General features: G+C 28.3%; 2 protein-coding genes and 1 long non-coding RNA gene across 6 annotated transcripts; 2 read left to right on the forward strand and 1 right to left on the reverse strand.

Moving 5' to 3' along the window:
* The first annotated feature begins 287 nt into the window (after positions 1-287).
* On the forward strand, positions 288-11990 carry Sdc (Syndecan). Of its 2 annotated transcripts, XM_014417465.2 has the most exons (5): positions 289-524; positions 5475-5640; positions 8009-8061; positions 9787-9964; positions 10103-11990. In XM_014417465.2, the coding sequence occupies exons 1-5, from the start codon at positions 450-452 to the stop codon at positions 10270-10272; spliced, it is 642 nt and encodes a 213-aa protein (XP_014272951.1). In that variant the 5' UTR covers positions 289-449; the 3' UTR covers positions 10273-11990. The 2 variants fall into 2 exon arrangements, with proteins under 2 accessions (XP_066907370.1, XP_014272951.1); XM_067051269.1 differs by lacking the exon at positions 5475-5640 and having other exon boundaries at positions 288-524.
* On the reverse strand, positions 11932-18232 carry LOC136796742 (uncharacterized). The gene is made up of 2 exons (XR_010844483.1): positions 17985-18232; positions 11932-12529 (listed from the first exon to the last, which is right to left on the reverse strand). It is a non-coding gene; the product is annotated as an uncharacterized lncRNA (long non-coding RNA).
* Positions 17657-27230, forward strand: stck (LIM zinc finger domain containing stck). 3 transcript variants are annotated; one of them, XM_014417470.3, is made up of 9 exons: positions 17657-17725; positions 18003-18041; positions 20355-20468; positions 20547-20659; positions 20744-20936; positions 21993-22134; positions 23088-23204; positions 23483-23624; positions 24814-27230. In XM_014417470.3, exons 2-9 carry the CDS (start codon positions 18034-18036, stop codon positions 25014-25016), a joined length of 1032 nt encoding a protein of 343 aa, XP_014272956.1. In that variant the 5' UTR covers positions 17657-17725; positions 18003-18033; the 3' UTR covers positions 25017-27230. The 3 variants fall into 3 exon arrangements, with proteins under 3 accessions (XP_014272956.1, XP_014272955.1, XP_014272954.1); XM_014417469.3 differs by having other exon boundaries at positions 17678-17884; XM_014417468.3 differs by lacking the exons at positions 17657-17725; positions 18003-18041 and adding an exon at positions 18248-18638.
* The last annotated feature ends 158 nt before the right edge of the window (positions 27231-27388 follow it).

A 27388-nucleotide genomic window follows, 5' to 3' on the forward strand; every position in this document is an offset into this window, starting at 1 on the left:
GTATTCACGTTTTGGAAAACGTTTTCACTTGAAGTTTTAAATTAATTCATTTTACAGGATTATTCTTTTTAAAGTATTTTTTCTTGCGCTCAACGAAGCAAATGTTACCAACATTTATGATCTGAAGCCATCAGTAGATTTGTTGTGTACTTTGATTTTAGTACTTGAAAAAATAATTAAAACTAAATTGAAACAACTAAAAACATTTTTATGAATGTATTGAATCTTTGTTTTAGGGAATCTTGAAACCACCAGCTGCGTAATAATACAATAGGAAAAGTGATGCGGCGCGGATAAAGTAGTTCGTGCCATAGGCCACCATTGATATTAGTTATTTCATTGATCAATGTTTAGAGGTGTGTTAGGTTTATGTGTTTTTTAGATTATTTTTTAAATTTTTTTGTTATTGATTTCAATTTAGGTACTTCGGTACTGTGTTCAGTTTGGTGATGTATTTAAGGTTATATATTTTAATATTCAGTGCTTTAATATCTGTGGGGATCAGGGAATCTTTCGCAGAAGTCGTAAGTATTATTTGTTTAATATAACCTACACCTTTTTATTAATGTTATGTAATGCAAATTTGTTTACCTTCAATCTCTTTATATTTTATGTTGAAAGTTTACGTTTTGTGACAGTTTGAATTGTGTTCCTATTTTTATATGTGCACCACACCTGTGTGTTAAAAGCTATATTTACCCTTCATAAATGTCAAGATCTTCTGTTTTCTGTCCTTATTATTACTTTTTTGGCATATAACTGACATTAGATAGGTTTTTTATCATTCAATGGTTTACTTTAGGTTCATAAGGTATTAATATGTATATCAATTCAGTGATAATTACTTTTTTCTGTTTCAATATTTCCTTATGTACCATTATAAAGTCTTGTGTGCATATTTATTAGATGTTTTCTATCTTTCACTTCTATTTAAAGATAATATCATGATAGTATCTTTTTTGTGAATCTTTATTGTAGATATACCTTGATTTTTTGAGGATTATGTATTCATCTTTAATTTTGAGTCAGTGAACTAGTTTGAGTGTTGAGATTTTAATAGTTTGTGTCCTAAGATTGATTAATAATTCTTTTACTGTCATTGTAAATTATATCGGCTTATCGTTTATCTGTTTTGCATTATTCATGTCACTTATTCTGTTTTTATATATTTGTAAGATAATGACTTGATAACCAAGGTCGTATGTTCCGATTGTATGTTTATTACGTTCTATTATATTGATGTGCATATGATTTTTTTAATTCTATTTAGATTTTTCTCTTTAAGTATTCTTAGTACCGCCTTAGTTTTGTTTCCTAATTCTTTACTGATTTCATTAATGATTTGGTTTTCATTTTCCATTTACTAATCTAGGTATATGCTTCATGATAGAGTGATTAGTTTTATTATCTCCAAGACATTTTTATAGGTCCATTAAGTTTTCTTTTCTTTACCAAATCTTATTTTTCTTTACTAAGTTTGATTGAATCTACTGATATTAGGGTGAATTAGTAATTTTTGTCAAATTAAATTCTTTTTACATTTTATTGTATTATTTTATATCTTAGTTATTTTGAATAGTTGCTAAATGTTGTGGTAGATAGTAATCTCCTGTTATCTATAAACATAAAGTAAATTTGTTAAATATTTAATTATTTGGATTATAGCTGTAATTATTTAAGAATAATTAAAATATTTATTTAATTTAGATATTTTATTTTCAGGCTTTTCTTAAAATCAAAACTTTCATGTTATAATAGTTAGTACTTGGTGTATTAATAGTACTTGGTGTAAACATTTCTTGTTATTTGTTGGTTATCTGAAAAAAAGACTTGTTTGTTTGAATAATAATAGATTTCACATCTTCCAAACTAGGAAAGATGATGTGTAAAGAAAGATCTCTACTCTGTCTAGTGCGAATCATCCTTAAGAAATATAAATTTTCAATGGATAATTTATTTTTTTAATTTAATGAAAATTGACTATAGTTAATTTTGATTTGATAATTAGGTTTGAGTATATGCTACTGAATACAATAAAATTTCGAGAATAAATTGTTTTTGGTTTTTATATACCAAGGTTATATATTCTCTGCCTGTTATTTATTGTGTATGCTACAGTTCTGATTGCTTAAATTCCTTTGATTGATAAATCTAGTTTTGTTTTGACATTATATTGTTAAATTAAATGATTTTTTTAAGGGTTCTATGGCCCTTTAATTTCCCACTTATAAATTTAATTATATTTTTTGAAGTTTCTCTATCCCATACTTTATCATATCTTCTGCTATTAGTGGCATTATGTTTTTTGTTCATATTATCAATTTTTGTCTACACTGCCTGTTGAATGACCCTGGATCTTTTTGTGGCCTACTTTCAATATTCAAAAGAGCAAAGTTTGTGGTTAGATATAACTTAATAATACTTCTAAAACAAATGATGTTTTGAATACAGACTGTTATAATGACTCAATTCTGATGTACATTTTTAATTCATTCTTATTGATTGCCTTATAATAAAAGTTAGCTTCCAGGGGCCATATAGGTAAATTTAATTTGTTGTCCAATCGCTTATACAAGTGATTCTCAACCTATTTATGTCACAGCAGACTTTTAATGATTTAAAAGCTTAATGTTATTTAATAATAACTGTAAGATATATTAAAAGAATTTTGTTGTGAATTCTACATAATAACCTCTCTACAACAGCAAAAGGTTATTACTTCTTCAGTTGAAATGATCAAATAACTATTTGGATTGAATGTTTGCATTGTAAATTGATAAAGAAATGTAAACAACAATAAATAATTTTCGTTTCCGGGGGAGCCACTTCCTAACAGCATATATATAAATACATTTCAGATTACTGTAATTTTATTCTCAAACTCATAAGAACATTTTTTAATGCCTTTAAATGGAAAAAATTGTTTACAAAAACCTTTTGTTACTATTCTGTTGGATATTTTTTTGGATTTATTTAGTCAAATGAAATTAATTCTTGAGGTATTAACTTCATTATACGGGGTTCATTATTTGAACCATTCTCCCTAACCAATCATTTTTAGGTACTATGTATCTATTAGCTAGTTGTTTTATTGAGTAATTCACCTCAAAAGTGAATTATCTGATTTTACTGTATTAAATTTATTGTTGCATCTTTATAAATTTTACGCAATACAAGATCAGACAATCTAGATTTAAGAATCTTATTCTAAACTATTAATTAAATGATTTATCTAAGAATAAGGAAACTTTAAACTGAAAATTATATAACTCTTTCTAGTTATAGGATGAATCATAGCTTCTTCTTAACTTCTAGGTTATATTTACTCATGATCCCATCATTTCTCCATCTTAAAATTTTGTATTAATGTAATCAATATAAGCCAGAATAACAATTTAAAAAAGAAAAATTAATTTAGTATTGTTAAGAATTAATCATAACATGCAATATCACAATAAATACAATCGCAATCATACCAATACATGCTTATAACAAATAATAAGCTTTAAAATAAGCTATACAACATCCCTCTAGAATAGTCAGTTGTCAGTCTACAACCATTATTGTATCCAAAACATTCAATTTTTTAAAATGATATAAAACCACTCATATAAAAAAATATATTGGTTAATTCATTTACCTGGTTTTTACAAAAACACAAAAGATCATGAAAATCTGAAACTTTTCATGTGGAATGAACTAAAGATTAATAGTTGGTTTTTGCAGTTAGAGATAAAATTTCTTCCTTGGAAGAGTTTGTATAGTTTTTTTTTTTTTTTAATTTATAGTGCAATCTCAATAATGCTTACTAATTGTTGCACATATTTTTGTCCTGGTTACTTAAAAATTTAGATTAGATTGGATATTCGGGAAACATGCAATAAAAAGGTAAATCTCAATATATACACACAACTTTATTAACTGAATGCGAAAACATAGAGTTAATACATTTTTTTTTTTTAATAACTCTTTAGTTTGTTTTGACTATTGAAGGATTTTTCTCACTGCATTTTCTCTTATACATTGTATGATAGGAAGTATAACTTTGTGTTGATCGTCAAATACAGTAATTGAAATGAGGCACTGCACACTTTATTGTCATTGGTTCCTCAACTTGACATTTTTCTTGTTCATTGTTTGATCCCGTTTTTCACTCTTTTTAATCACTGCTCACATGAGAATAAAACTGAGGACCGACATAATATTTAGTAGGTGCTCCATAATATTGTGTAAGGGAAAGTGGGTGTATCTAGAAAATAACCCCAGGGAGAGTGTGTGCACATAAACTATAAAAAATACCTGGAAAACTAGGCAGAAGGTTGTCTTTTGTTTGAAAGTTGTCATTAGCCCTCTCGTCTATTTTTTCCCCCTTCCTAAACAAAACTTTCTATTCATTCTTCTTTCCAGCAGTAATTTTTGTTTTTCACTGGTCAGCATTATTGGAGTGTTTTTACATCCGAAATTGGGATTATTGTGTCTGCACCATATACACTTAATGTTAAACATTAGTATTATTATTAATTTGGTGAAAGGGAAACCCTTTTTTCATCTTGAAATACAAGTAATTTTTGAGAATATTCCTGGAATAAACCTCTGCTTTAAAGAAAGTTCTAAATTCTGAGTCGGTGTCTACTTAACTCTTTTTTATGGATTTGTTGTTCAAACACCTTTGCCCAGGTGACTTGAATTATGAGTATTTAATTATTTAAGTATTATAATCATTCCTGATATTATTTGCTGAGGTTTTGATTAATTCAATAATTATTTATTAACATTTATTATTTGTTTTCGTAGTTGGCTGTACTGGTTCATTGTTTTCTACAATTATGCTGTATTGTAATTGGTTTAATATTTAGTTGAACTATAGTAAAACAAATGTACATGACCAATATTCATGTTAAACAATTTTCTGAATATTATTCCATGTCATCCTTAAACTAAGAGTTTATTTTTTCTAATTCTTGAGTAGTTCCTGGTTTTTTTTTTTAGTTCATAGTTTTCACTGATGGAATACCTTTATGCTTTTGTCAAAGGGTCAGTGAAATAAGTTAAACAACTTGATGAAATGTGTTTTATTTATCGTGTTACCTTCAGCAAATATGTTTTTAATTTTTATACATCGTTTGTAAAAATTTTTATTTTTCAAGTTAACTTTTCGTTACATTTCTTCATTATATTCTTGGAAATTTTGTAATTTATTTTACTTTGAAAAGTGAATATATGCTTACTTTTTTTTTTTTTTTTTTTTAATAACACCGTTTATTTTTTTCCTTCTGGTAGGTTATGAAAACTTTTGGTTTTAATATTGTGAAATTTCGGAAATCCCACCCCTGTACTAAAACAACGTTTTGTTGTTTTTATTTTCATTAGTTTCAAAGTTACTGTAAAGTAATCTGGTGTTTCTGATTTCTCTTTTTTGTTGGCTTTTTTTTTTTTTTTTTTTTCTAAATATACATCAAAAATATATCGTTCAGTCAAAGGCCAGTTCTAACACAAGCAAGGCTGCGGAAGACATCTACATAGATGATGCTGACACTGAAGCTGAGGGCTCAGGCAATGGAGCTCGGGAGGTGAAAGATGATTTAGAAGCGAGTGGTTCTGGCTTTGGACCTGATGATGAAGATGGTGATGGCTTACCTGGTTAGTGGAAATGATTTTTTTTTTTTTCACTTAGTTGCAGAATACATCGATCAATATATATTTATCTTTTTTATTTCTTATTAATTGTTTTTAATTATCACTATGCCTCCTATAATGTCTTGCTTTATTAAGATTATATATCATTAGTTATAAGGAATAAGTTGGTAAGTATCAAATTGAAAATTTTTAGAACCACAATCTTCTTCTTCAGGATTACTTAATTTATTATGTAATAATAAATAGATAAATATAATTGTTGACATTTTGCCTGCACTGATATTTTATTAAATTCAAGATGTGGAAAGAAATACATAGAGGTAGTACCCTTTGAACAAAATACAATCTGGACTGTTTTCTCATAACATTTAAGCTTTTTTACTTCACAACTTTACAATTTATAAAATTTTTAATTTATAATACATCGTATATGAATACATTAAGTGAATGTAGTGTGATGCCCCCAAAGGCACCAGATATATTTTTCTTAAAATCCTCCCAGTTTTAGTGTTCTTATTTGGCAGTATGGTTTAGGATAGGTCAATGGCCATTGTTTCCTACTTCTGATATAAATTTTTTATAATTATTTTCATAATCATTATCTGTCCTTAAATTTCAGTACTATTCTTGATATATTGATTAATTCCTAACTTAGTAAATGGGAAATGAAGCTTATTTATAAAAAAATAGTTTATTTAGACAATATCTTTTTTCATTAGTTTTCATGTTTCTTTATCAATCAAGTCTAATTTTACTTACCTATGTTTTTCCAAAATATATACCGACAACATAAGTTTTTCATTGTAAGCTAGGTTGAGTTTGTATTGTAAGTGATATTTCATTCACGGTTCAGTTATAAACTTAACATTCGAGGGAGTACTCATGGCATGAGCTTGTATGGTTGAGGCATGAGGGAAGTCTCTTCATTAATAATCAGTAGTTGTTTTCCTGAATGCAAATATGGTACCCTCCAACTCGCTAGGGATCAGTTCAAACATTTGCTGTTTACTTCATAAATATAGAAGGCAGTGTAAATAAAATATGTTACTAACAAATTTATGTTTAAAAATGTGTTTCTTTTTATAAATATTGTTTATATCTTGATATATATATTATATGTGTGTGTAGCCTTTCTCATTAAATTATAATTCCCCGAGTCCTCATTCATTTGTCACCATCAGAATATTCCATTTTGGTACTGTTATTTACATATATTATATTATATATTGTTACTTAGCACTGTTATTTATATTTAGTAAAATACATTATTTTTACTCATTCATCGCTAAAGTATTTTAACTTTTTCCATCCATATAAACGGAAATTTAAAAACAGTTTGAAAGAAATGATTAAAATTCCTGTCATCAAATTTAAACAGCTAATTATTTTTTTAATGCACTAAATTGAATAATCAAAATTTTAAAAAATGTACAATAACAAAAAAGATTTAAAACTTTAGAAAAAGGTTTTATTGAGAAAAAAAGGGAAATTTTTGAAAACCAAAGGGGCTCATGGAAAAGTCTTGAGTAACCAGTACTTTCTCTTTCAAATCAGGATGTATACCCAACATAAATAATACATGTATTTGTTTGGATATAAGCCATAATTTTTTTTTTCTTTTCATAATTATTGATAAATTGGGTGGGTGATTGTAGTTATTGTAGTTATTACCCACCCAGGATTATCCATGCTGAACTTTTGTAATTATTTAATATATCTTTGACTTCCTTAAATATTTGAATCTTTATCTTCTCTCTGTTTATTTTATGCTATTTATAAATTATTTGTATATTGTTTCTCTACTTTTGTTTTGATCTATTATTTTTTTATGCTGTTCTTCCTTTTTTTTTTTTTTTTTTTTTTTTTTTTTTTTTTTTTTTTTTTTTTTTTTTTTTTTTGTGTGTTTTGTAATGTTTATTTTTCTTTTATATTTTGCCATTAATGTTTATATCAAAAGATACTTAAATATCAATATATACCTATTTACAGTATGGAATGTAACATGTTTCTCTCATAGAGTTACTATGAAAGAGGAAATTAAAAAAAAAAAATTATTAGCAGTTAAACCATTTTCTTGTATTATAGTCAAATTTGGCTTAATAAATTAATTCAGGAGGTTCGGGACTAGAAGGCGCTATCAAAGACAAAGAGAATCTTTTAGTAGATCCTAATTATGAATATTATAATATATTTTACATCTTATATTTATATTTTTTTAGCTAACTGAAACTTATCAAAGGCTGAATAATCTATCAATTGGTCAGAGATAGCTCTTTCTTCGATATTTTAATTAATTATACTCGATTTTATACATTCAGTGTGTTTCAAAGTAATTTTCCGTTATTACATTTTGTATCTTTAATCATTTCAGAAAATACAGAGGTCGCTGCAAATCCTAAATCTGGTGAAGGATCAACTCATAAGGTAAATATCACGTCACATATCCTTGGATTTTACGTAATGTTTTCTAAAATATCATCAAGTTGTTTAACGTTTAATGAAAGTAATAATGTTACATAGAGAAGTTGCTTTGATATGAGTTTTTTTTTTGTTATTTTAGTCCTGCAGCATGATGTATAAAACCTAGTTCATTAATCATAGGTCAGCAAATAATTTTAAAAATTTGTTTTAACCACACTTAATACAGAAAGACATTTCTAGCTGCCCCAAAACTTACTACCTAAAGTTGATATAGTAATGAATTAGTTTGTTTTTTTTCCAACCTCTCTCCCAATCCTTATGACTTGTAATCATTGCATTGTAGAGAAAAAATTACAGTACAAGAAATGCAAGAGTAATTCTGCATCGAATAACTACCATAAAATAATATTTTATATTCTGCTAGTTAAAAACCTTGATAAAGTAACTAATTATGAAATTTTAGGTCTATTTTTTTGGTTTTTGATTATAACTCATCAGTGCATCCCAATGAAAATGTTACTGTTATGACAAAATAAAGATCATCAAGTTTAGTGTGAAATAGGTATTATAACATTTTGCTAGGTTGAACTGAGCTGCAGCCAGAAAATGAATAATTTATAATAATGAAAGTAATAAATTCATATGAATCTGTCTATATATGGGAATATAACATATAATATAACACATAAAATATAATGAATACTACAAAACTAAAGAGCAATTAAAATATATGGTAAAAATAAATAATATAATAAAAATAAAGATCTAAATATATCCTAAGTAAAAATCTACATAATTATATTTTAAGTAAACATTAAGTAAAAGCTAAGTTTATTCATGATATTATAGTCGAGTATCGCTAAGTTATTTAGTCAAGTAAAATCAGGATGTATAAAAGTAATAAAGCACTCAGTCAAAGATTTATTTTTTTAATTTACCTTGTGGCAGATATATTTATTAGTCCTTCTGGTAGAGGATTGAACCAAAATATATAATTTCAAGTTGAGTTTGGCAGAAGCCAATTATTCTATTTTGTAAAACATCAGGTTCTTGTTAAAGGATTCTTTAAAAACATGTTTAATTAGATCTAATATATATTTTATTGTAAGTATTTATGTTTGTCTACACTCTTTACTATTCTCAGCTAAGTTCTTAATTCTTCTCTCTTTTTTTTTTTTATCTTTTTTCCGGCTATTATACAAACTTAATTTATTCCCATTCTATACTAAAACATAAAATCTGACTCTTGAGAAGTAGAACTATTCTGGTTCGACTGTGCAGAATGTTCATTTGCTTAGCTTTTAACATATTTGCTAATTTCTTTATTGTAGGGTGTTGAAATGATGATAAGGGATGCTTAGGGGGTGTAGGTGACTTGTAATGGTTTCAAGTAGCCTCATCAATATTATATTTCTTTTTCATTTAATTTTTTTACTTTAGTTCTGATCTAATTGTAAATGACTGATTGAACTTTCCCTCTTTACCTTGGTACTTTGCATGAGGAATAATGGATGTAATAAGATGTATAAAAACAATGGTATGATTTTGTTTTATACATAATAACACAATGTCAGCTATAAGTTGTATGATTATATACAATATGATTTCATTTTGTATTTTATTATTAATTTATGTTTTTATTAAAAATTATTCCCGTCTCCAATAATTTGAGGCCCAGAGATATATTGATTAAATGATATATTGTATTTATTATTTTTTCTGTTTTAGACAATAGGATGGGATCCTCCGCCTGAAGACAAACAACCTGTTGAAAAATATCCTGGTATTGACGATGGTGTGAATACTATTGGACCCCCAGATCGTGAAAAAGAAGGTGTATTCATCATGACTCCCAACCATGAAGACAGGGCAACTTCATTCTTTGCTCAACCTGGCATATTGGCCGGTAATGTTTTATTATAATTTTTGATTTGTCCATAAATATTAGTTAAGAGATTTTATTAGAATAAATTAATTTTACTCCATATAAATTATAAATGTTATATAGTTTATAATTCTAACTTTTCTTTTTCTTTTTTTACAGCGGTAATAGGTGGAGCTGTTGTCGGTTTACTGTGTGCCATACTCGTTGTTATGTTCATAGTATACAGAATGAGGAAGAAAGATGAAGGTTCATATGCACTAGATGAACCAAAGCGTTCACCTACTTCTAATTCTTATTCGAAAAATTCTAATCGAGAGTTTTATGCTTGAGAATGAATATGAAAAATCCCTTGACTGTTGATACTACCTTTTTGAACCTGATTTATTACTTTATTATTATTTTTTTTTAATTATTGTGCATTCTTTTAAATTATTTTTTATACATATATTTTTATATATTTGAACCAAATAATCTCCATTCCCATTTAAGTATTTTTTAAATGTTTCCCTTTTGTTACTTTATAAAAATTAATTTATTGGATTAAAAAGGGTTCTGTGTCCCATAAAAGAATCTTTTATGGTAGCATAAAATCAAATCAATCGGGCATTGAATTAGAGAATTCATTCATCTTTGTCTCTATATGTCGGGAGAATTAGAATTGTCACAATTGGCATTATTAGTGAAAATGTTCCAAAATTCGAGCCATGTTCCTTTTAGGATCATTCTGGGATATTTTTAGAAATTGAGCAAATTTTTTACACTGGCACTGTGCTGAAAAAATTTGTATAGAAGTCTTTTGCTATTGAACTATTTGAATTAAATATTATTTATTACCACTGACACAGTCATACCCAAGGAAAAAAAAAAACTTGATGTATTGAATATTGGTGTTTTATTTGTTGATGTTTTACGTGGCATTAAAATAGCTGATGTGTTGTTCTTTTTTCTTTTTATTTCTCTATAATAAAGCTCTCTATTAATTATTTAACATGTTATTATGTTAGTGTTCATTGTTAAGACTTTTTAAATAATCAACTCCAAAATATTGGTATTATTGAATTTTTTGAATAGTTTTTCGTCCGGTTTATATCACATGTTTGTATTCTATACCTCAAGCCATTAAACACTGCAATACCATTGCTTTATATCCATTTGTACATACTTCTTCATTTCAGTAATGCTTTTATGCATTCGTAGTTATAAATAAATATTAGACTTATTAAATTATAAATATAAATATATATATCTGTCACAGTATATTTAATTACTTCGAGTATGTAAATAATCATGTGTTTTACTAAATTATTCTTATTAATTATATATAGTTATTATTGTTATTTTAAATTGCCATAATTGAGCCACAAAGATTTTGGTAAAGTTTATCTCCTTGTTTGAGATAATATTTTGCAACCACTGTATTTTTGATGTCTTGAACGTGAACGTTTTAGAAAGAGCCATGTTGATATTGTATTGTGAATTAGGTGCTAGTGAGATATACTCTAGACAGTATACAATAATGATGCACATACTCTTGTGTATTTGATGATTTTGAATATAATAATCCCTCCTATCAATTTATAATATATGTTTTTGAGTACCTATTTTTTAATACATAGAAGCATTTATGTATGCATTTCATATTTATATATACGAAGCCAAATGATCTTTCCTTTTTATTTTTGTTTTTAATACTAAGTTAACATAATGTACAAATTGGTTGATTTATGTTGGTTGTTAATCTATATATTTTTTTCTCCTTAGATTTAGGGTATTTTATCTTCTCAAACCAGTGTCATATGGTACTATACCAACCTTTTTTTTTTTCTAATTTATATTTATATAGAAATGAAGCTTCTACAATAAATAAGTATTTTCACTTGTATCTACCATACATAGATGTAATTAGTGTGTGGACGATAAGAGAAAATTGGAAGAAAAAAGTACATGAGGAAAACTTGTGTAACTGTATGATAAATAAATAATATATCTACATACTTCACGAGTAATGTATTAAAATAAACAATTTTGTTATACCTTATAATTTTAATCTTGTGTATATCTCTCTCCTGAATTATCTAATTATTTTATTGAATAACTTATATTCTTTTCAATTTTGTGGCAACTCGACACACAAATATTCTTTGATACTATATTATCGTTATGCTTAATTTAACCACATACATGTACTATGACATCCAACAGCCTGAAGAAACAGTTTAGTAAAAGTAACATGATTTCAGTTTTGACATATTAAGTTTGTTTTCAGCTGAGGAGTGCTCCTCATATTTAATCATATATGTAATTCTTTTCTTTCATTAAAATAAAATTGGTTTCATTGTGATTCATTTTCGTTGTTTTTTTTTATTTGTCTAAAAAAGGTTATTAAGCTATGTTATAGCTCGGTTGCACAGTTTAAGTTTTTACATTATCCTTGTATCGATATTACATTGGAAATATTAATATTAGAGGATCGTGTGTAATTACTGAAAGGAAGATGGCCTGTACGCGGTTAAAATAATTCAAATAGTCAATTAACTATTTATTATGAGCCAATGTTTTCCCCCACGTTGCAGGGGTTCATCAGGGCTAAAAAAGATAAAAACAACAACAATTAATAAGTAACAGATATAGAGAATAAGTAAATTATGTTGTGGTTAAAAATGTAAAAGGTGTGCAAAATTATATAAAAATGAAAGAATTAAATTAAATAAAGTAAAGTAAGATGTACAGTGAAAAGTATTAATAAACTAGAAATAAAAAAAAAAATTGACATATAATGAAAAGGGAAATAACGAATAAAAAGTAGATAAAAGAGAAATATAAAAAATGAAAAAAACTTTAAAGTTTCAAAAGCTTCAATTTGAACAGCCCTGGTGAAGCTCCACAAAGTGGGGTGAAACAAAGGCAAATAAAGAGTTTTTAACTATTTTTGTTTCTGTTGACATACCTCTTACCATCTTCTTCATATTATAAAAAATGAAGTACACAATAATACAAGGAAATAATAATAAATTAAAGGTCAAGAAAATAGGGAAATAAAGAACTAAAAAGGGCACCTACACAATTTGAAAACATAAATAATTTTTGTAATAAGATGATCCGGGTGGCAAACTTGGCCCACTTTGTGTCCTTAAAGGAGAGTGGATTCATCCCTGATGAAGCCTTACAAAGTGGGGCAATGTGTTGGTTATTAATGAGTTTTTCTCCTATTTTCATAGCTTTCTTGACTGCCACCCGGACCATCACATATGGTCAGCTATTAATCTTCCATAATAAATATTTTTATTATATAACCTTTTCAATTCCTTCACATAATTTTTGTTAAATCAGTTTCTCATTGAATTAGGTTTTTTATTTCATGAATGCAAATAGTGCTGTCAAGATTTCTTGGAAACAAAAAGTAAGGGTGAGGAAGTCTCTAATACATTAAAAGAAAGTTATTTAAGAAATGGTTATCAATGTATCTATCAATCATTATCAGTGCCTACCTATCTATCATTATCAGGGCCTACCTATCTATCATTATCAATGCCTACCAATTTATTCTGGCTAAAAATGGTTCATAAATTAGGGTAAAGTATTGGTACACAATTAAATAATTTGAAATCAGTTACTTTGTGTGGACTTTATCTCAATGGGTTATAATTAAAATTCTAAGGGACTAAAACCTCTGGTACATGAACCTATTTCATCAAAGCTAGAATAATTAAAATATAGTTGATCCCTGTGTGGTAATATCTTAGATTAAAGATCCACAGGGTGAGGAAAATCGATACATATGAAATATATTGTAGGAAGATAGTCCAGGTGGCGGTCAATAAAGGTATCAAAGTAGTAAAAGAAAACTATTTATTGTTAACCAACGTTTCACCCCACTTAGGACTGTCTGATTGTAGTACGAAGGACAATTGTTTGTCTACTATTTTGATACCTTTATTGACCACCACCCAGACTATATTCCTACAATTTACTTCATAAGGTCAACTGTCTTCCAACCATATTAAATATAGATTGGGAGGACCATGGTTGATTCAATACATATTCATAAGAGTTTGGTTTATGATAAATCATAAAATTATACCTATTACAAAAAATAATTACCTAGAAATTTCTTTGGGAGCTCTGTTTTGAAATTACTTGTTCAAGACGGGAACTTGGATGAAGGTTGATAGGAAGGCGAGTGGGTTTGAGATAAAGTGATAAACATGATGATCCAGGTGATTTTTGAAATATAATAATAAAAATGAATAAAACCACCTTGAACTGAGATTTGATGAATTATAGAAAAACAATATAACAACACTGCAGGGTGGCATAAAGACCATAATGACCAGTATGAAAAGTTTAGGCTGAATTCCTGGTGGCCTTGAAAGGTGGAGCTAACAGTAATGGCCAATGGTTATATAAATTATATGTAAAAGAAAATGAAGACGGCAGAAATGACGATACGACAAGTAAGGGACAACAAAATAGAATATAGTATGATGCAGCATGAACGAATATAAAGGAGGAGAGTCTTGAGGGAAACAATCATATAAATTATTAAGAAGATAGCCTAACCCTGGGGTGAAGTAAGCACGGTGTAAAGATCCCATCTACTGAGTGCACAGTGTTATAAGGCAGAAAGTTCCCCAAAAAAAGAGGGTGATTAGTGTCATGGATCACAAGTTCTTCAACTTGGATATTGGGAGCTACTACCGACCATTTGAGACACACATGAATTACAGACCAATGCACACTGGAAGAACGAAATTAAGGTGCAGGAGTTACACTTTTACAGCTGGATATGGATAAGCTGACGAACAAACAAAGTTCAGAGCAACGAGATAGAACGAAAATTGGACTTATATGGGCATTAGATTGGTGATAATTGTTGACTAAAAATTAATTGAGTGATGAAGTTAAGATAATAAAATAAGGATTTTTTTATGAATGGGGGATGAGAACTGTACATTAACTCTGGTGGTTCTAGAATTATCAATGAAGCTAAATTTAAAAACCTTAAGAATTTGGGTAAGACTTTCTTAACAGCTCCGCAAAGGATACAATCTGAATATAGCGGCAGATGGCCAGATATGAAAAGTTGCACAATATAGTACGAAAAGTGAAAGTTTTATCATTGTGTAGGCGCATACGCTACTTAAAATAATAATAATCTTTATTTATTCTGGGATTAATCCCTTTAGAATAATTAGGGTAAGTAATAAATAATGCTAGTTATAAGATTTACTAACATCCTATAAAAGCAATGTGAGAACAGGTCTGTCACAGGAGTTTCAATGGCAACCAAGGAAAGTGTAGAAATTATCTTAAGAGTAATAAGTTTGATAGGATCCGACCGAAGCAGCTACACCCCTCACCGATGTAATCTTTGATTCATCAACTTGACTTTGAGTGTTGGAATTATTTTTCATTATTTTTTTGTTTTCAAATGAGCGAAAGCCTGACTCTAACGCGAAATAGGATTCGCTGACAATGGGGATTGTCGCTGACAAACAACCAATCAACTATCTGGTCTGTGTTTAGTAGTACTGAAATTCATCGCACTCAACGTACTCTGTGCTAAAGGGAGTTTATTAAATAAAAATATGATTTTTGAATTATATTAGGGGATAATGCAAGAGGCGTAACTGGCCCAAGAAAAACATCACACAATACTGTAGTCATTTAAAAGGGAAATGATGGCCCCAGAGTTTAAGGCTGTCCTAACATGACTATGACAGCTCTTTATGCTGCAAGTAAAGCATCGCTAGGTGAGAGAATATCGAATGTAGGACTTGCCAAAGTTAGATTCTGCCATAAGACGAGTACCAACAGGAATACGAACAGCTAGAGAGCCTAAAGCTATATTAGGCATGATGCTGAATGGGTGAAAATTAAAAATCAACTTGCTCAAATTGTTTTAATGAATATATTAAGGATATGAGAAGAGGAAACGGTCTTCTGACCTATTCCTGAAATGAAGCAAACATGAGAAGCTGTGTCGAGAAAAATTGCGTGAACTAGAATGTATCCGTTTGGAGTCTTACAAATACAGAATTAAGCTCAAATTTCCTTGAGGTTATATAACTACTTAATCGTCAAATAGAACCTAAACGACAGATAATAGAATGGGTGGTAAAACTCTGCCTGCAATAGCTACACTAGTAGACTGTATAATAGCAAGAGGCTAATAAACTCCTATTAGACGAAACAAAAGTATTGGAAGTACAGTGGGTAAACTCAAATTGTGCCAAAGTATGTTTATACTGACATTTTCTACAGGTTGCATACTAAAGCGATTTGTAGGATCAAGAAAAGATAAAGAATTAGTGTCGACTTTATGACTGCTAATTAAATAAAATCTTTCAGATGGAAATTTATTAAGAACCAAGAACAAGAGTAAACCTCATGAGTTGTTGCATCTCAGGTGGTAAATTTAATAATATTTACTGTTGCAAGAGCGGCAGCAGTACTCTTAGTATGAGGTTGCAGTTTCACATTGCATTGAGACAACGAGAGAAAGAAATCAACAAAATTTTGCTTGTATACTGCTTATGATGAACAAATTGACATACTTGATTTTGAGAGCAAAAAATAATATAGTAACGATTCAGTGACATAAGCAATTGATACAGAAAAAAGAACAAGATTCATAAGACTTTATTTATTAGTTTACTGGCACTTCACGTCCCTACGTACTCTAGAAAGGAAAGGAGGAGGTATCGTGCAGTACTAAATTTAATTAAGAGGGATTGCATCTTGAAAGTAGGAACAGAGCAGTAAGGGTTCGATTTCTCAAAACTATTTTCATAGAAGTTATTAGTAGTGAATCTTATTATTCTCTCTGGTTAAAAAAAAAAAAAAAAAGAAACACCATTGAACAATCACGGAAATGATAAAATAATATCGCGTACTTTAAATTAAAGATGTTAGGACTTACAATGAACCAGGCTAATCTTGACCTTCAAGATTTTTGATTTATGAAACAAAACTACTTCCTTCAACTTCTTGTCACTAAAGAATGAAATTTAGGCTTAGCAAATTGTACAGGGGTCTCAGGATAAGCGTTCAAATTGTACGGGGGTCTAAGGGTAAGCGTTCAAATTGTACGGGAGTCTTAGGGTAAGCGTTCAAATTGTACGGGGGTCTGAGGGTAAGCGTTCAAATTGTACGGGAGTCTGAGGGTAAGCGTTCAAATTGTACGGGGGTCTGAGGGTAAGCGTTCAAATTGTACGGGGGTGTGAGGGTAAGCGTTCAAATTGTACGGGAGACTGAGGACAAGCGTTCAAATTGTACGGGAGTCTGAGGATGAGGGTTCAAATTCAATGTTTCAATTATTATATTATAATAATAAATTATAATTTTACAGAGAGGAACAGTGAAGAGAAAAAGTAACAAAATTATGATAACTACCAAGTAATAATAATAACTTATCAGCTTCTACTTGAAGCGTAACTTAAAATCCTTATCGTAATTTTAAATATGCAAAAAAAAAAAAGCCTTACATGCCTTGATATATTGAAATCTGGGGCGGATATGATTGAGGATTGAATTTTATAATTGTTCATTATAAAATTATACCTAAAAAAATCTATAATACCTGAAAGTTATCATTTTCTTTTCTTTCTGTTTATTCATTAAATAAGAATATATTAAGAAATGAGTTTAGATTCTATATAATCAAATGTATTCAAAATAACGAAAAATAAAGTATGATAAGTGTTGTTATTTTGGTACTTCTGTGGCCTTTCTAGTTTACCTTATAAGGTTGTTTTGAATTCGGAATTCGTCCAACTTATTGTAAATATTAAATAAGAAACAATTAAAACTCACTTTCTCACTTTCTAGAGTAGTTAGCACATTAATTTTGCTTTTAATTTCCAATTATCTTAACCTACCTAATTTTATAACTACCCTGATATAACATGGACCTTTTTGGCCTTAAAAAAGACTAACTGGGTGAGGCCTCATATATTTGTTTAATGTATTTTACTTTAGCATTAAGGACTCAAGGGGTTTCCTATTAAAAATTTAGTGCTATTTAATAATTAGTACTTACTAAATTTATTTTCTACAGGTTCTGTTTGCTGCGAAGAAATACTTTTCAAATGCCAGGGTAAGTTCTTAACCATAAGTTACTAAAAAATAAAATTTATAATAGGGTAATTTTAAATTCACTGAAAACAACCCTATTTTACTCCTAAGCATTCTGAAGAATGTTTCCAATAATTTTTATCAGAAAACGTTGAAGAGTAAATAGTGATAATACAGTGTCAATATGTACTTTAATATGCGATAAGGAATTGAGTGGCATATGATGGTTTAGAATTGATCCTGATTGACTCCTTTTAACCAGTTTGTTTATTAGTTAGCTCAGGCTAGACTGTCATTAGGCATTGCTTCATGATGACTTCATCATTAATTTGGGATTTAATGATTCATAATTTGGGTTTTGAATCATAAATTTTAGTTCAGTTCTTAGAGTGTGAATATTATCCATTTATATAGTTTATTATTAAGTTATAAATATGAATAGGGATCCAAATTTGTCACCTTCACCAATTGAAATTTTATCACTTGATCATTCTGCATTGTACAAGAGAAGAACTAGGGAGGAAAAACAGTTTGATCAGTCATTTGCAAGTGATTATGAAGATTTATCTGATGATATAGTACAGAAACCTAAACCACCTCCTGCTAAACCCAATAATGTGTTAGTAGAAAATATTTCTTATTTGATAATAAGATATTTTTGAGATATCTTTTCATCACCATAAACCTCTCCTCACTTTGGTTATTTCCTTATTCACTTTTCCTTACATTCGTTATCTACTTCTTATCACTTATTGTTTTTACTTTTACTACTTATACCATTTTCGCTTTTATAACCTCATGCATCACTTCATTGTTTTGTTTTTTTTACTTACATATTTTCATGTATCTCATTATATCATGTATATCAACTGATTTTGCATATTTTCTCATTATCTTAATATAAATTATTTCATAATTTACATTGTGCACTCTATGATTTATAGTTCCTTTTTTTTAGCTTCTATATATATATTTTTTAAATTTCTTCAATGTTTTTTATATTCTATAAATTCTTACTATGCTAGTATTACATGTTATTTTCTAATATTATTATTTGTCAACCTTTCAATTTCTTCTTATGCTGTTTTTATTTTTTTTCCATTCTGTTGTGGTTGCTATCTTGTTTTGTTTTTAGTCCTGATAAAGGCCTTAAATTTAGACCAAAAAGTTGGCTCAAATAAAAAATAATAAATTTCACTTATTTGTGTCCATTGGTCCACCGACTGCATCCTTCCCACAATTGTTTCCTTATGTTGAATCTACAGTCTTCATTATTTTAAATTGTTTCAACACTTACCAATACCATTGATTTATATAATTTAAATTTTTTATTAGATGTTAAAAAAAAAAGTTAATTTTACTATCTTATGTTTCATATTATGAATAAAATTTAACGTTTATAATTTTATTTTTCAGTTTAATAATTTGAAATCACTCATTTGATTTATTCAGTATAATTAAAATTAAGGAGTTACTTAATTTTGGTGTTTGAATATATGTTTTATTGAATTAAAATTAAGGAGTTACTTATGTAATTATGTTTTGATTAATTTATGTTTTATTTTCATGCCAATGTTGTCCATTCAATGGCTAATTGAAGTTGTAAGTTTAGAGAAACATTTTTAAATGTTCATGATGATGACGACTGGAAATATAGTATTTTTTGGTAGAAACAAGATGTGTTAATAATAGATCAATGACAAACTTAATATTGTAATAAGTAAATTTAATAGTTAATTAGTTTCCATTTGGATATTTTGAATTTTGTTTAATCCTAATATTTTGGTGATTCTTCCTAAAATGATCATTTTGTGTCCAACGTATCTGGTGCATTTGATAAGTCACTATTGAAGTCAAAATTCTTATTTCTTTGTCAATATTATTTTTAAAAACTGACAAAAAAATTATATCCAGGACCTAGAAATAGGATTTTTTAAACTAAAAATCGTAGTCATACCAACTACTCCATTGCCCCCGCTCATGTGGAAACTAATATGTAATTGGTTATCCCAGGATTGGGAGATGGAGGACTAATTATGTGATATACATGATAAACATGTATTTTATGAAAGTGTGTGTTTTTCTTTTTTTGAATTTCAGAGAAAAGATTCTTATTCTAAGAACTTAATAATAACCTTTATTCTTGAGAAACTATTGACATTCCTCATTCCAATTTTTCATTAATTTAGCGTTATTATTAATTAATTTTGAATATGTCAAGAAATGATTCAGTGAAAAAAATCGCCAAATGAGCACCTTTTTATTTTTTTTAAATTCCAACATTCATTATGCTCAATTTTGGGAAAGCCATCCATTTATAAAATATATTTTTCAGAGTCAAGAATATGTCATTGAGCAACATGTATTGTTCCCGATGTGGGGATGGCTTTGAACCTCAAGAAAAAATTGTCAATTCCAGCGGAGAGCTGTGGCACACTCAGTGTTTTGTGTGAGTAAATAAAACTCCAATATAAAAATATAGAATCCTATTAAAGAAAATTGATCCCATGGAATTTGTATTTTCCAGTTGCGCTCAGTGTTTTAGACCGTTTCCTGATGGCACATTTTATGAATTCGAAAATCGTAAATATTGTGAATATGATTTTCATATGCTGTTTGCTCCTTGTTGTGGAAAATGTGGTAAGGTGTATGAAGTAAAAACTTAAAATACAATGCAATCTGTTAAAACATTTCATTTAATTGTCCATTTTTGAAAATTTTCAGGAGAATTTGTGATTGGAAGAGTTATAAAGGCAATGAATGCCAATTGGCACCCTGGTTGTTTTAGGTGTGAAATGTGTAATAAAGAACTTGCCGAATTAGGCTTTGTGAGGTATCATGGGCAAGCTTTATGCTATGAATGCAAAGCAACTGCTAAAGCTTCTGCATTAAATAAGCATACATGTTTCAAGTGCCAGTAAGTAATCTTTCAAAGAGTTTTTTCTTTGTTTATGTATGTTTTATTTCTTCCATAAATGTTTCACATTGACCAATGAATAATTTAAATTGCATTAATATTTACCATTATTAGGATTAATTGAGTAAAGATGTGTTTTATTGTTTCTATTAACGATTTTTTATTTTATTTTAATTTAAATAAGCATTATGCTATGTTTTAAATGTAATATTTAGCCAAATAAAGTTTAAATAACTGTTTTTTAACCATGATGACTATTGTTGTCACCCATGTATGCCACTGATTCTATGTATGCAATCAGCTAACGCATGAATGTTTTGCGGGTTTTTTAACTGAATTGCTGAATAAAGACTCTAGAAAGTTATTGTGTATCACATTTTCTATAAAATATTTACACAATATAAAATAAACCAAAACTAAGTAAAAAAAGTATTTGCAATATAAAAAAAAAATTAAAAACAAAACTTTTGAACATGCAAAAAATGTTATTGGATGTGTGTTAAATAAAATAACACATAATTAAATAAATTGATATAATTCAAAAAACAAATTTGAAGGAGTGTAAAAATCCGGGCAGCAGAACCCAGAAGGATTATAGTTGGTGGAAGCTAGGATACTACTAAACATGGTTAGGGACGATCCAAGGTTAAAGGGAGGTGCTGGAGCTTTCCCCGCTATTCTGAATGAAAGATTTTGAAAAGTGAACTCCCTTGACGATAGCTTATAATCATATGTGATGTGCTCTCAAGCCACCATGGCTTGAGGATGTGTTGTCAAAGTGTTATTCAATGAAAAAATTAACCAATTTTCATTTTCTTTAATTGAAGATTAAGGCATTATTTTTGTTAAAGTTAATGTTTTAAATTGACCTATATACTTTTTAGAAATAAATGGTTGGTTAATATTGCCTCAGATGGTTGCATACCAAACATTTTGCTTTATCCTCTCATTATATAGTTGCAACAATAATAGATCTTTTATTTATGAAATGATTCCATTCCTTTTGCAGATTTTAAACAATATTTGATTTTTTTTAAATGCTGTATTTTTTACTAGTGGCATTATCGATGACAAACCACTACGTTTCCGAGGAGAAGTCTATCATCCTTATCATTTTAATTGTACTGCATGTGGAGTGGAGCTCAATTCTGATGCCAGAGAAGTCAAAAATAGACCTGGAATAACAGCCAACGAACAAGTGAGTAACATTTATGATAGATTTATAAATACTAGTTTTAATGTTATTATTTATTTATTAATTTTAATAAATTAGATTAATAGCTATTAAATTATTAAAATAGAAATATTCCAGTCTACGAGGGGCTAGAAAGGGATCTTGGAGGAAAGTTTTGAAAATTTCTTCATTCATGTTTTTTTTAGAGTGCTTATTACAAATTTCAAATTTGTGCTCCCCTGTTTTCCATGGGAATATAGAAAAAAATCAAAGAAGGTTAAAAAATTAATGTTTTTTTTTTCCAATAGCATGAAAACTATATATTTTTTGGCCACATTAACTTATACTAAATTAAACATGGGTAAATTTGTGGCATTTATATTCTTATTTTTTTTTATTTTTTGTTAGGAGTGTTGCTTAGGAGCCAACCACTACTTAACAGTTACGACTCTTACCTAAGTGAAATTTAGTCAAATGAGTATAGTGGTCATTTTTTACCAACCCCTTGTTGCTACCTTAAAGTTGCCACCGCCTACTAGTGTCAATCAAGATCCTTATCTTTAGACCACTGAGAAATAAATATTAATAGACCCTGATGAGAATTGAACCCACAACATTCCAAAATTGATGTTGTGAGACCCATGCCCCAATATGCACTGTTGTTATGTCCCTGTTTTAATATCTAGAGGGATAACTTAGTTATTATTGATAGACTATTAACTGAATTTTTTGACAATAAAAATTATGATTTTGAAAAAATTTAGAATAATGTCAGATGAACAAGAATGCTGCTTAACATGCCAGGAAAGAAAATTTTTACTATAATTGTATATATGCTTTCAATGTCAACCCATGCAGTGGAGTGGAACTAGATGGTTCTAATTAAATCAAAATTGAAAACATAAAACTATATTATTCATAAAGTATTTGCTGCTTTTTACTGTAAAACATATTTATAATTGTTACTCTGCTTACAGAATGAGCTTTACTGCCTAAGATGCCATGACAAAATGGGTGTCCCTATTTGCGGTGCTTGTAGAAGACCTATTGAAGAAAGAGTTGTTACGGCTCTTGGAAAACATTGGCATGTTGAGGTATTTTGTTGATTTTTTTTATTTTATTCTAGTTAAAAAGGCCGAGAAGCCACAAGTAACCGTTTTGCAGATAAAATTTTGTTTCTACCTGTGGCTTTGTCAATGCTGAAGTGTAAATTTGGTTCAGGCACAGGTAGGTAGGAACAGAAAATTTCATATGCATAATTATCAGATATACCCCCTTCACTTCTAAGTATATGTTTATGCATGTATAAATTCAAATCGAATCCATATATTGTAATCATTAAGATGTATGTAATGTATTAATTTGTTTACAGCATTTTGTTTGTGCGAAATGTGAGAAGCCATTCTTAGGACATAGGCATTATGAAAAGAAAGGTCTTGCATATTGTGAGACTCATTACCATCAGTTATTTGGTAATCTCTGCTTCGTCTGTAATCAAGTTATAGCTGGAGATGGTAAGTTTTATGATCCAAGTAAATTTTATCGAATTTGTAAATTTTGCATATTGCTTTTATTGATTTTTAAAAAGTAATATAGATTGGTTTTTATAATTGAAGAATTAAGCACAGGAAAAGAAAGCACTTTTGTATAAAAAAACAAATCTATAGGGGACTGCCTAAATAGTTTATTTGTAGAAACTGATAACAAATTGTGACTTTCTAAATCTAACTCTCTTTGATGCAGTAATAATTTAATGAACTTGAATCAGTGGTTTCCAACTGTCCCTTGGGAGTGGGCCGCATTAAGGGTTTGGCAGAACATATGTTACGAGGAATTATTGTTAGAACTCCTTTATTGTTGCCGTAACTAATGTTATAGTGTTAACTGGTAAATGCATTAGTAAAGTGCCTCAAAACACTTTTTACTTTTTAATTGGAGAAGATGGGAGGGAGGGGAGGGGGTGCAGTCAGCAAAAAAGAACATAAATAAACAAAAAAATATTTATTCATGCCAACGTTTCAACCTGAGTTTTCAGGTCTTCATCACAGGATCCTAGCTAAAACTGGATTTTTACTTTTTAATTACTTTTAAGCAACCTAATTATATATTTCATGGGGATGGACTCCCCCCCCCCTTTTGTCCCAAATTATGAGTGGGGACATTGATAGTTCTGTTTCTAGCTTAATAAGCAGGCTGCAGTCTACTATTAGTTGGAACCACTGAAGAAGTTCTTAGAATAATTGTTTTAAAAACTTATATTGTAATCCATAAAGAAATTGTGAGCCATCTTACCATGACCATTGTGGTAAAAAAAGAAAATAAATAGGTTTTTCATTAATAATTGAATGAATAACAACATTTATTATTTATTCATAGCATATTGAAAAACTTAAGCATATGACAAACTAGATCTATGAACCTTGATTTGACCCTCTTACATCGTTAGTTTTTGTATTGAGTTGATTAATATTCTTTTAAAAATTTAATCTGTATAATTTATTAACTAATGTATCATGTTACCTATTTTATATTATCAAATTAGTATAATTTTCATAATTCAATTCAGTTACTGGATTATAATTTTTTATTTCTTCTAGGTGATGTTTAGAATATTTTATTTCTAATAGTTAGTCGACTATCTAGTATCCATTGATGCACATTTTAAGTTTTACTTTGGTAATTATAACTTTCTCTCTTCAACAGTGTTCACTGCTATGAACAAAGCTTGGTGCGTGCATCACTTTGCTTGCTCCCTCTGTGACCAAAAGATGACTCAGAAAACTAAATTTTACGAGTTTGATTTGAAGCCTGTCTGTAAGAAGTGCTATGATAAATTACCTGCTGAATTGAAAAGGAGATTGAGAAAGGCTCTCGAATTTGCTCCAAAGTCACCCTCGTCAACCTAGCAAGAAACCCTGTGTGAGCGTCTATGCAAAAATATTTAACGTCTTCCTTTATAACAACTGGCATTATTATTTAACATTAATGTTTTTAATATAACTAAATGTATTGTTTTTGTTAATTTTTAAGAATTTATTTTGTTTAGTTAATACTTTCAAACTTAATCTAATATTTATTGTTGAAAATATTAATAATTAAAATTTATAACAATTACATGAAACATTAGTGATTTGAACTTCTGTATTGTGAAACATCATTCTTTGTTTCTTAAATCAAGTCATATTTAAAAAAAAAAAAATAATAGAAGTTAATTAAACATTATATTATTCTCGGTAAAATATATTCCAAAAAAAATAAATGATATAAAAATTACAGTTAATATTTTAGTATTCTTCATTGATCAAGAAAACAAATTTTATTTACATTCAAATGCATTTCTAATTTATTTGCTAGTAGTTGATATGATTTATGGATTATATTAAAAATATCTATTTGAATTAAGTTCCTTTTTCAGTACTTTCATCAATCCATGGCTTAGAAACCAATGAAATAGAATAGGGCAACTGTGTGCTTCCATGTTTTACTAATGTTTTTGATATATTTTTATTAAATATTACAATTTATTATTGTTGTATTTATCTGAAGAATATTGTATTTTATTGATATAAAAAATCATCATGATATAGACATCTTGTCAAAACAATTGTTTTGTTGAATATCTCTAGCATTTGTTTTTATTTCACAAATTCTTTTCAGATGTCTCTTTTACGATCGATTAATTTTTATTTTATGAAGTTTCTTATTGAGTTACGTTGTATCACAGCGTAAGTGACATAATGGTAAATAATTCTTTTGATACTACTCTGTGGGGTATAGCCAAGATTGACCATCACATTCTGGTTTGTACCATTTCTCAGTTTTGCTCAAGCTGTACTTTCATTCATCGGTCCTTGTCGGACCTGTTTAGTAACATTCCTGCCAATATTGGCCTGTATGGTTTTAGGTAACCTCTATTTGGCACATTATTCAATAATAGAATCTTCCATATTCTATTGCCTAAGGAAAATGTGAAAGGTTTCGAGTAAGTCCTTGGTTGCCCATTTAGAGTTTATTTTCATTATGAATATTTCATATTCGTACCGTGTTAGGTAGAAACTTAATTATTGCTTTCATTCAGGGAATTGAAATTGGGCAAACCATTTGAAAGTTTTTGTGTGGAGTTATTTTCATGAAAGAGAAAATTTCTGGTTATTCCAGCTTTCATGTAAAATTTTAAAGTTATGAATACTTAAATTATTACTTAGAAAATTGAATGATTTATTTCAAATTATATTATTTATTTCTTAATAATTATGAAAATATGGGCTTTTTAATGTTTACTGTTGTATCCATTGTGCATTATGTTAAATGATTTATATTTAAGAAATAATTTGAATATATGGTTAGTAGATCCTATAGCAATGTTGATTTATTTTAAACAGGTTTAATTCATTATTAAAAATGATATTGAAAATTCAAGTTATTAGATTTTATTATATTTTGATGTTTTGTATGTATCTATAGGTTTTTTAATTTAATTGCAAGAATTGGTGCTTTTATGTATTTAGAATATTTGAGTACTCCATAAGAAAGTTAAGATGTGAATAGGCTTTCTACTTAAATATTTTTATGAAATCGATTTAGTATTTACATAAATAAAAATGAAAACAAGTATATTAAATATGCGCTAGTCTTGATTAGCAGCTTATAGTTGAATATTATATTTGTCATAATCTGATTATGAAATTTTATTATATTCCAAAATTATGAAAGTGGCTGGCTGTAGTTGTGTTATAAATTCTAAATATGTAGACATACATATATGATCTTACTTACATGTTTTATATTAATAATGTATTTTATTCGTATAATAGATTTTACTATATAATAGATATGGAGAGGAATGTGTCCTTTGTTTGTCATCTTTATGGCAACAGCAATATTGGATGAATAATCATGCATTTCTTGTTAATATACTTAAACACTGCCATAATCGAATAATTGTTTAATTTTGTTACTGTAAGAGGTATAAAAATTTTAAAAAAAAGGTTTTAATTGCTCTAGCTTTTATATAACTAAGTGCCTTAGATATTTTATGTAATCCTAAAATAACTTGTGCCACCTAATTGAAGTTATAGATTGTATTGAAATAAAGGTGTCTTAAAACATTTATATTTATATTTTCAGAATTTGTTTTTGCAAAACAACAAAAGGATGAAATACCTAATTATTTCTACTCTTTATCTATATTCATGATAAATATTACATATTTGAGTCTTATCTTTTTTTTCATGGTCTTGTTTTTATCAACATATTAAAAAGTAAACCATGATATATA

The sequence above is a fragment of the Halyomorpha halys genome, unplaced genomic scaffold, assembly GCF_000696795.3.
Source record: "Halyomorpha halys isolate HHAL.00 unplaced genomic scaffold, Hhal_1.1 Scaffold157.1, whole genome shotgun sequence".
NCBI lineage: Eukaryota > Metazoa > Arthropoda > Insecta > Hemiptera > Pentatomidae > Halyomorpha > Halyomorpha halys.

Excerpts from the sequence above, each read along its gene's own strand:
- stck (XM_014417468.3), top strand. The coding sequence starts at position 18,454 with ATGAATAGGGATCCAAATTTGTCACCTTCACCAATTGAAATTTTATCA. Across the intron at positions 22,135-23,087 it reads GAATAACAGCCAACGAACAA|AATGAGCTTTACTGCCTAAG; the intron begins GTGAGTAACATT and ends CTCTGCTTACAG. Across the intron at positions 23,205-23,482 it reads GAAAACATTGGCATGTTGAG|CATTTTGTTTGTGCGAAATG; the intron begins GTATTTTGTTGA and ends ATTTGTTTACAG.
- Sdc (XM_014417465.2), top strand. The coding sequence starts at position 450 with ATGTATTTAAGGTTATATATTTTAATATTCAGTGCTTTAATATCTGTG. Across the intron at positions 525-5,474 it reads GGGAATCTTTCGCAGAAGTC|TCAAAGGCCAGTTCTAACAC; the intron begins GTAAGTATTATT and ends TATATCGTTCAG. Across the intron at positions 5,641-8,008 it reads AGATGGTGATGGCTTACCTG|AAAATACAGAGGTCGCTGCA; the intron begins GTTAGTGGAAAT and ends TAATCATTTCAG.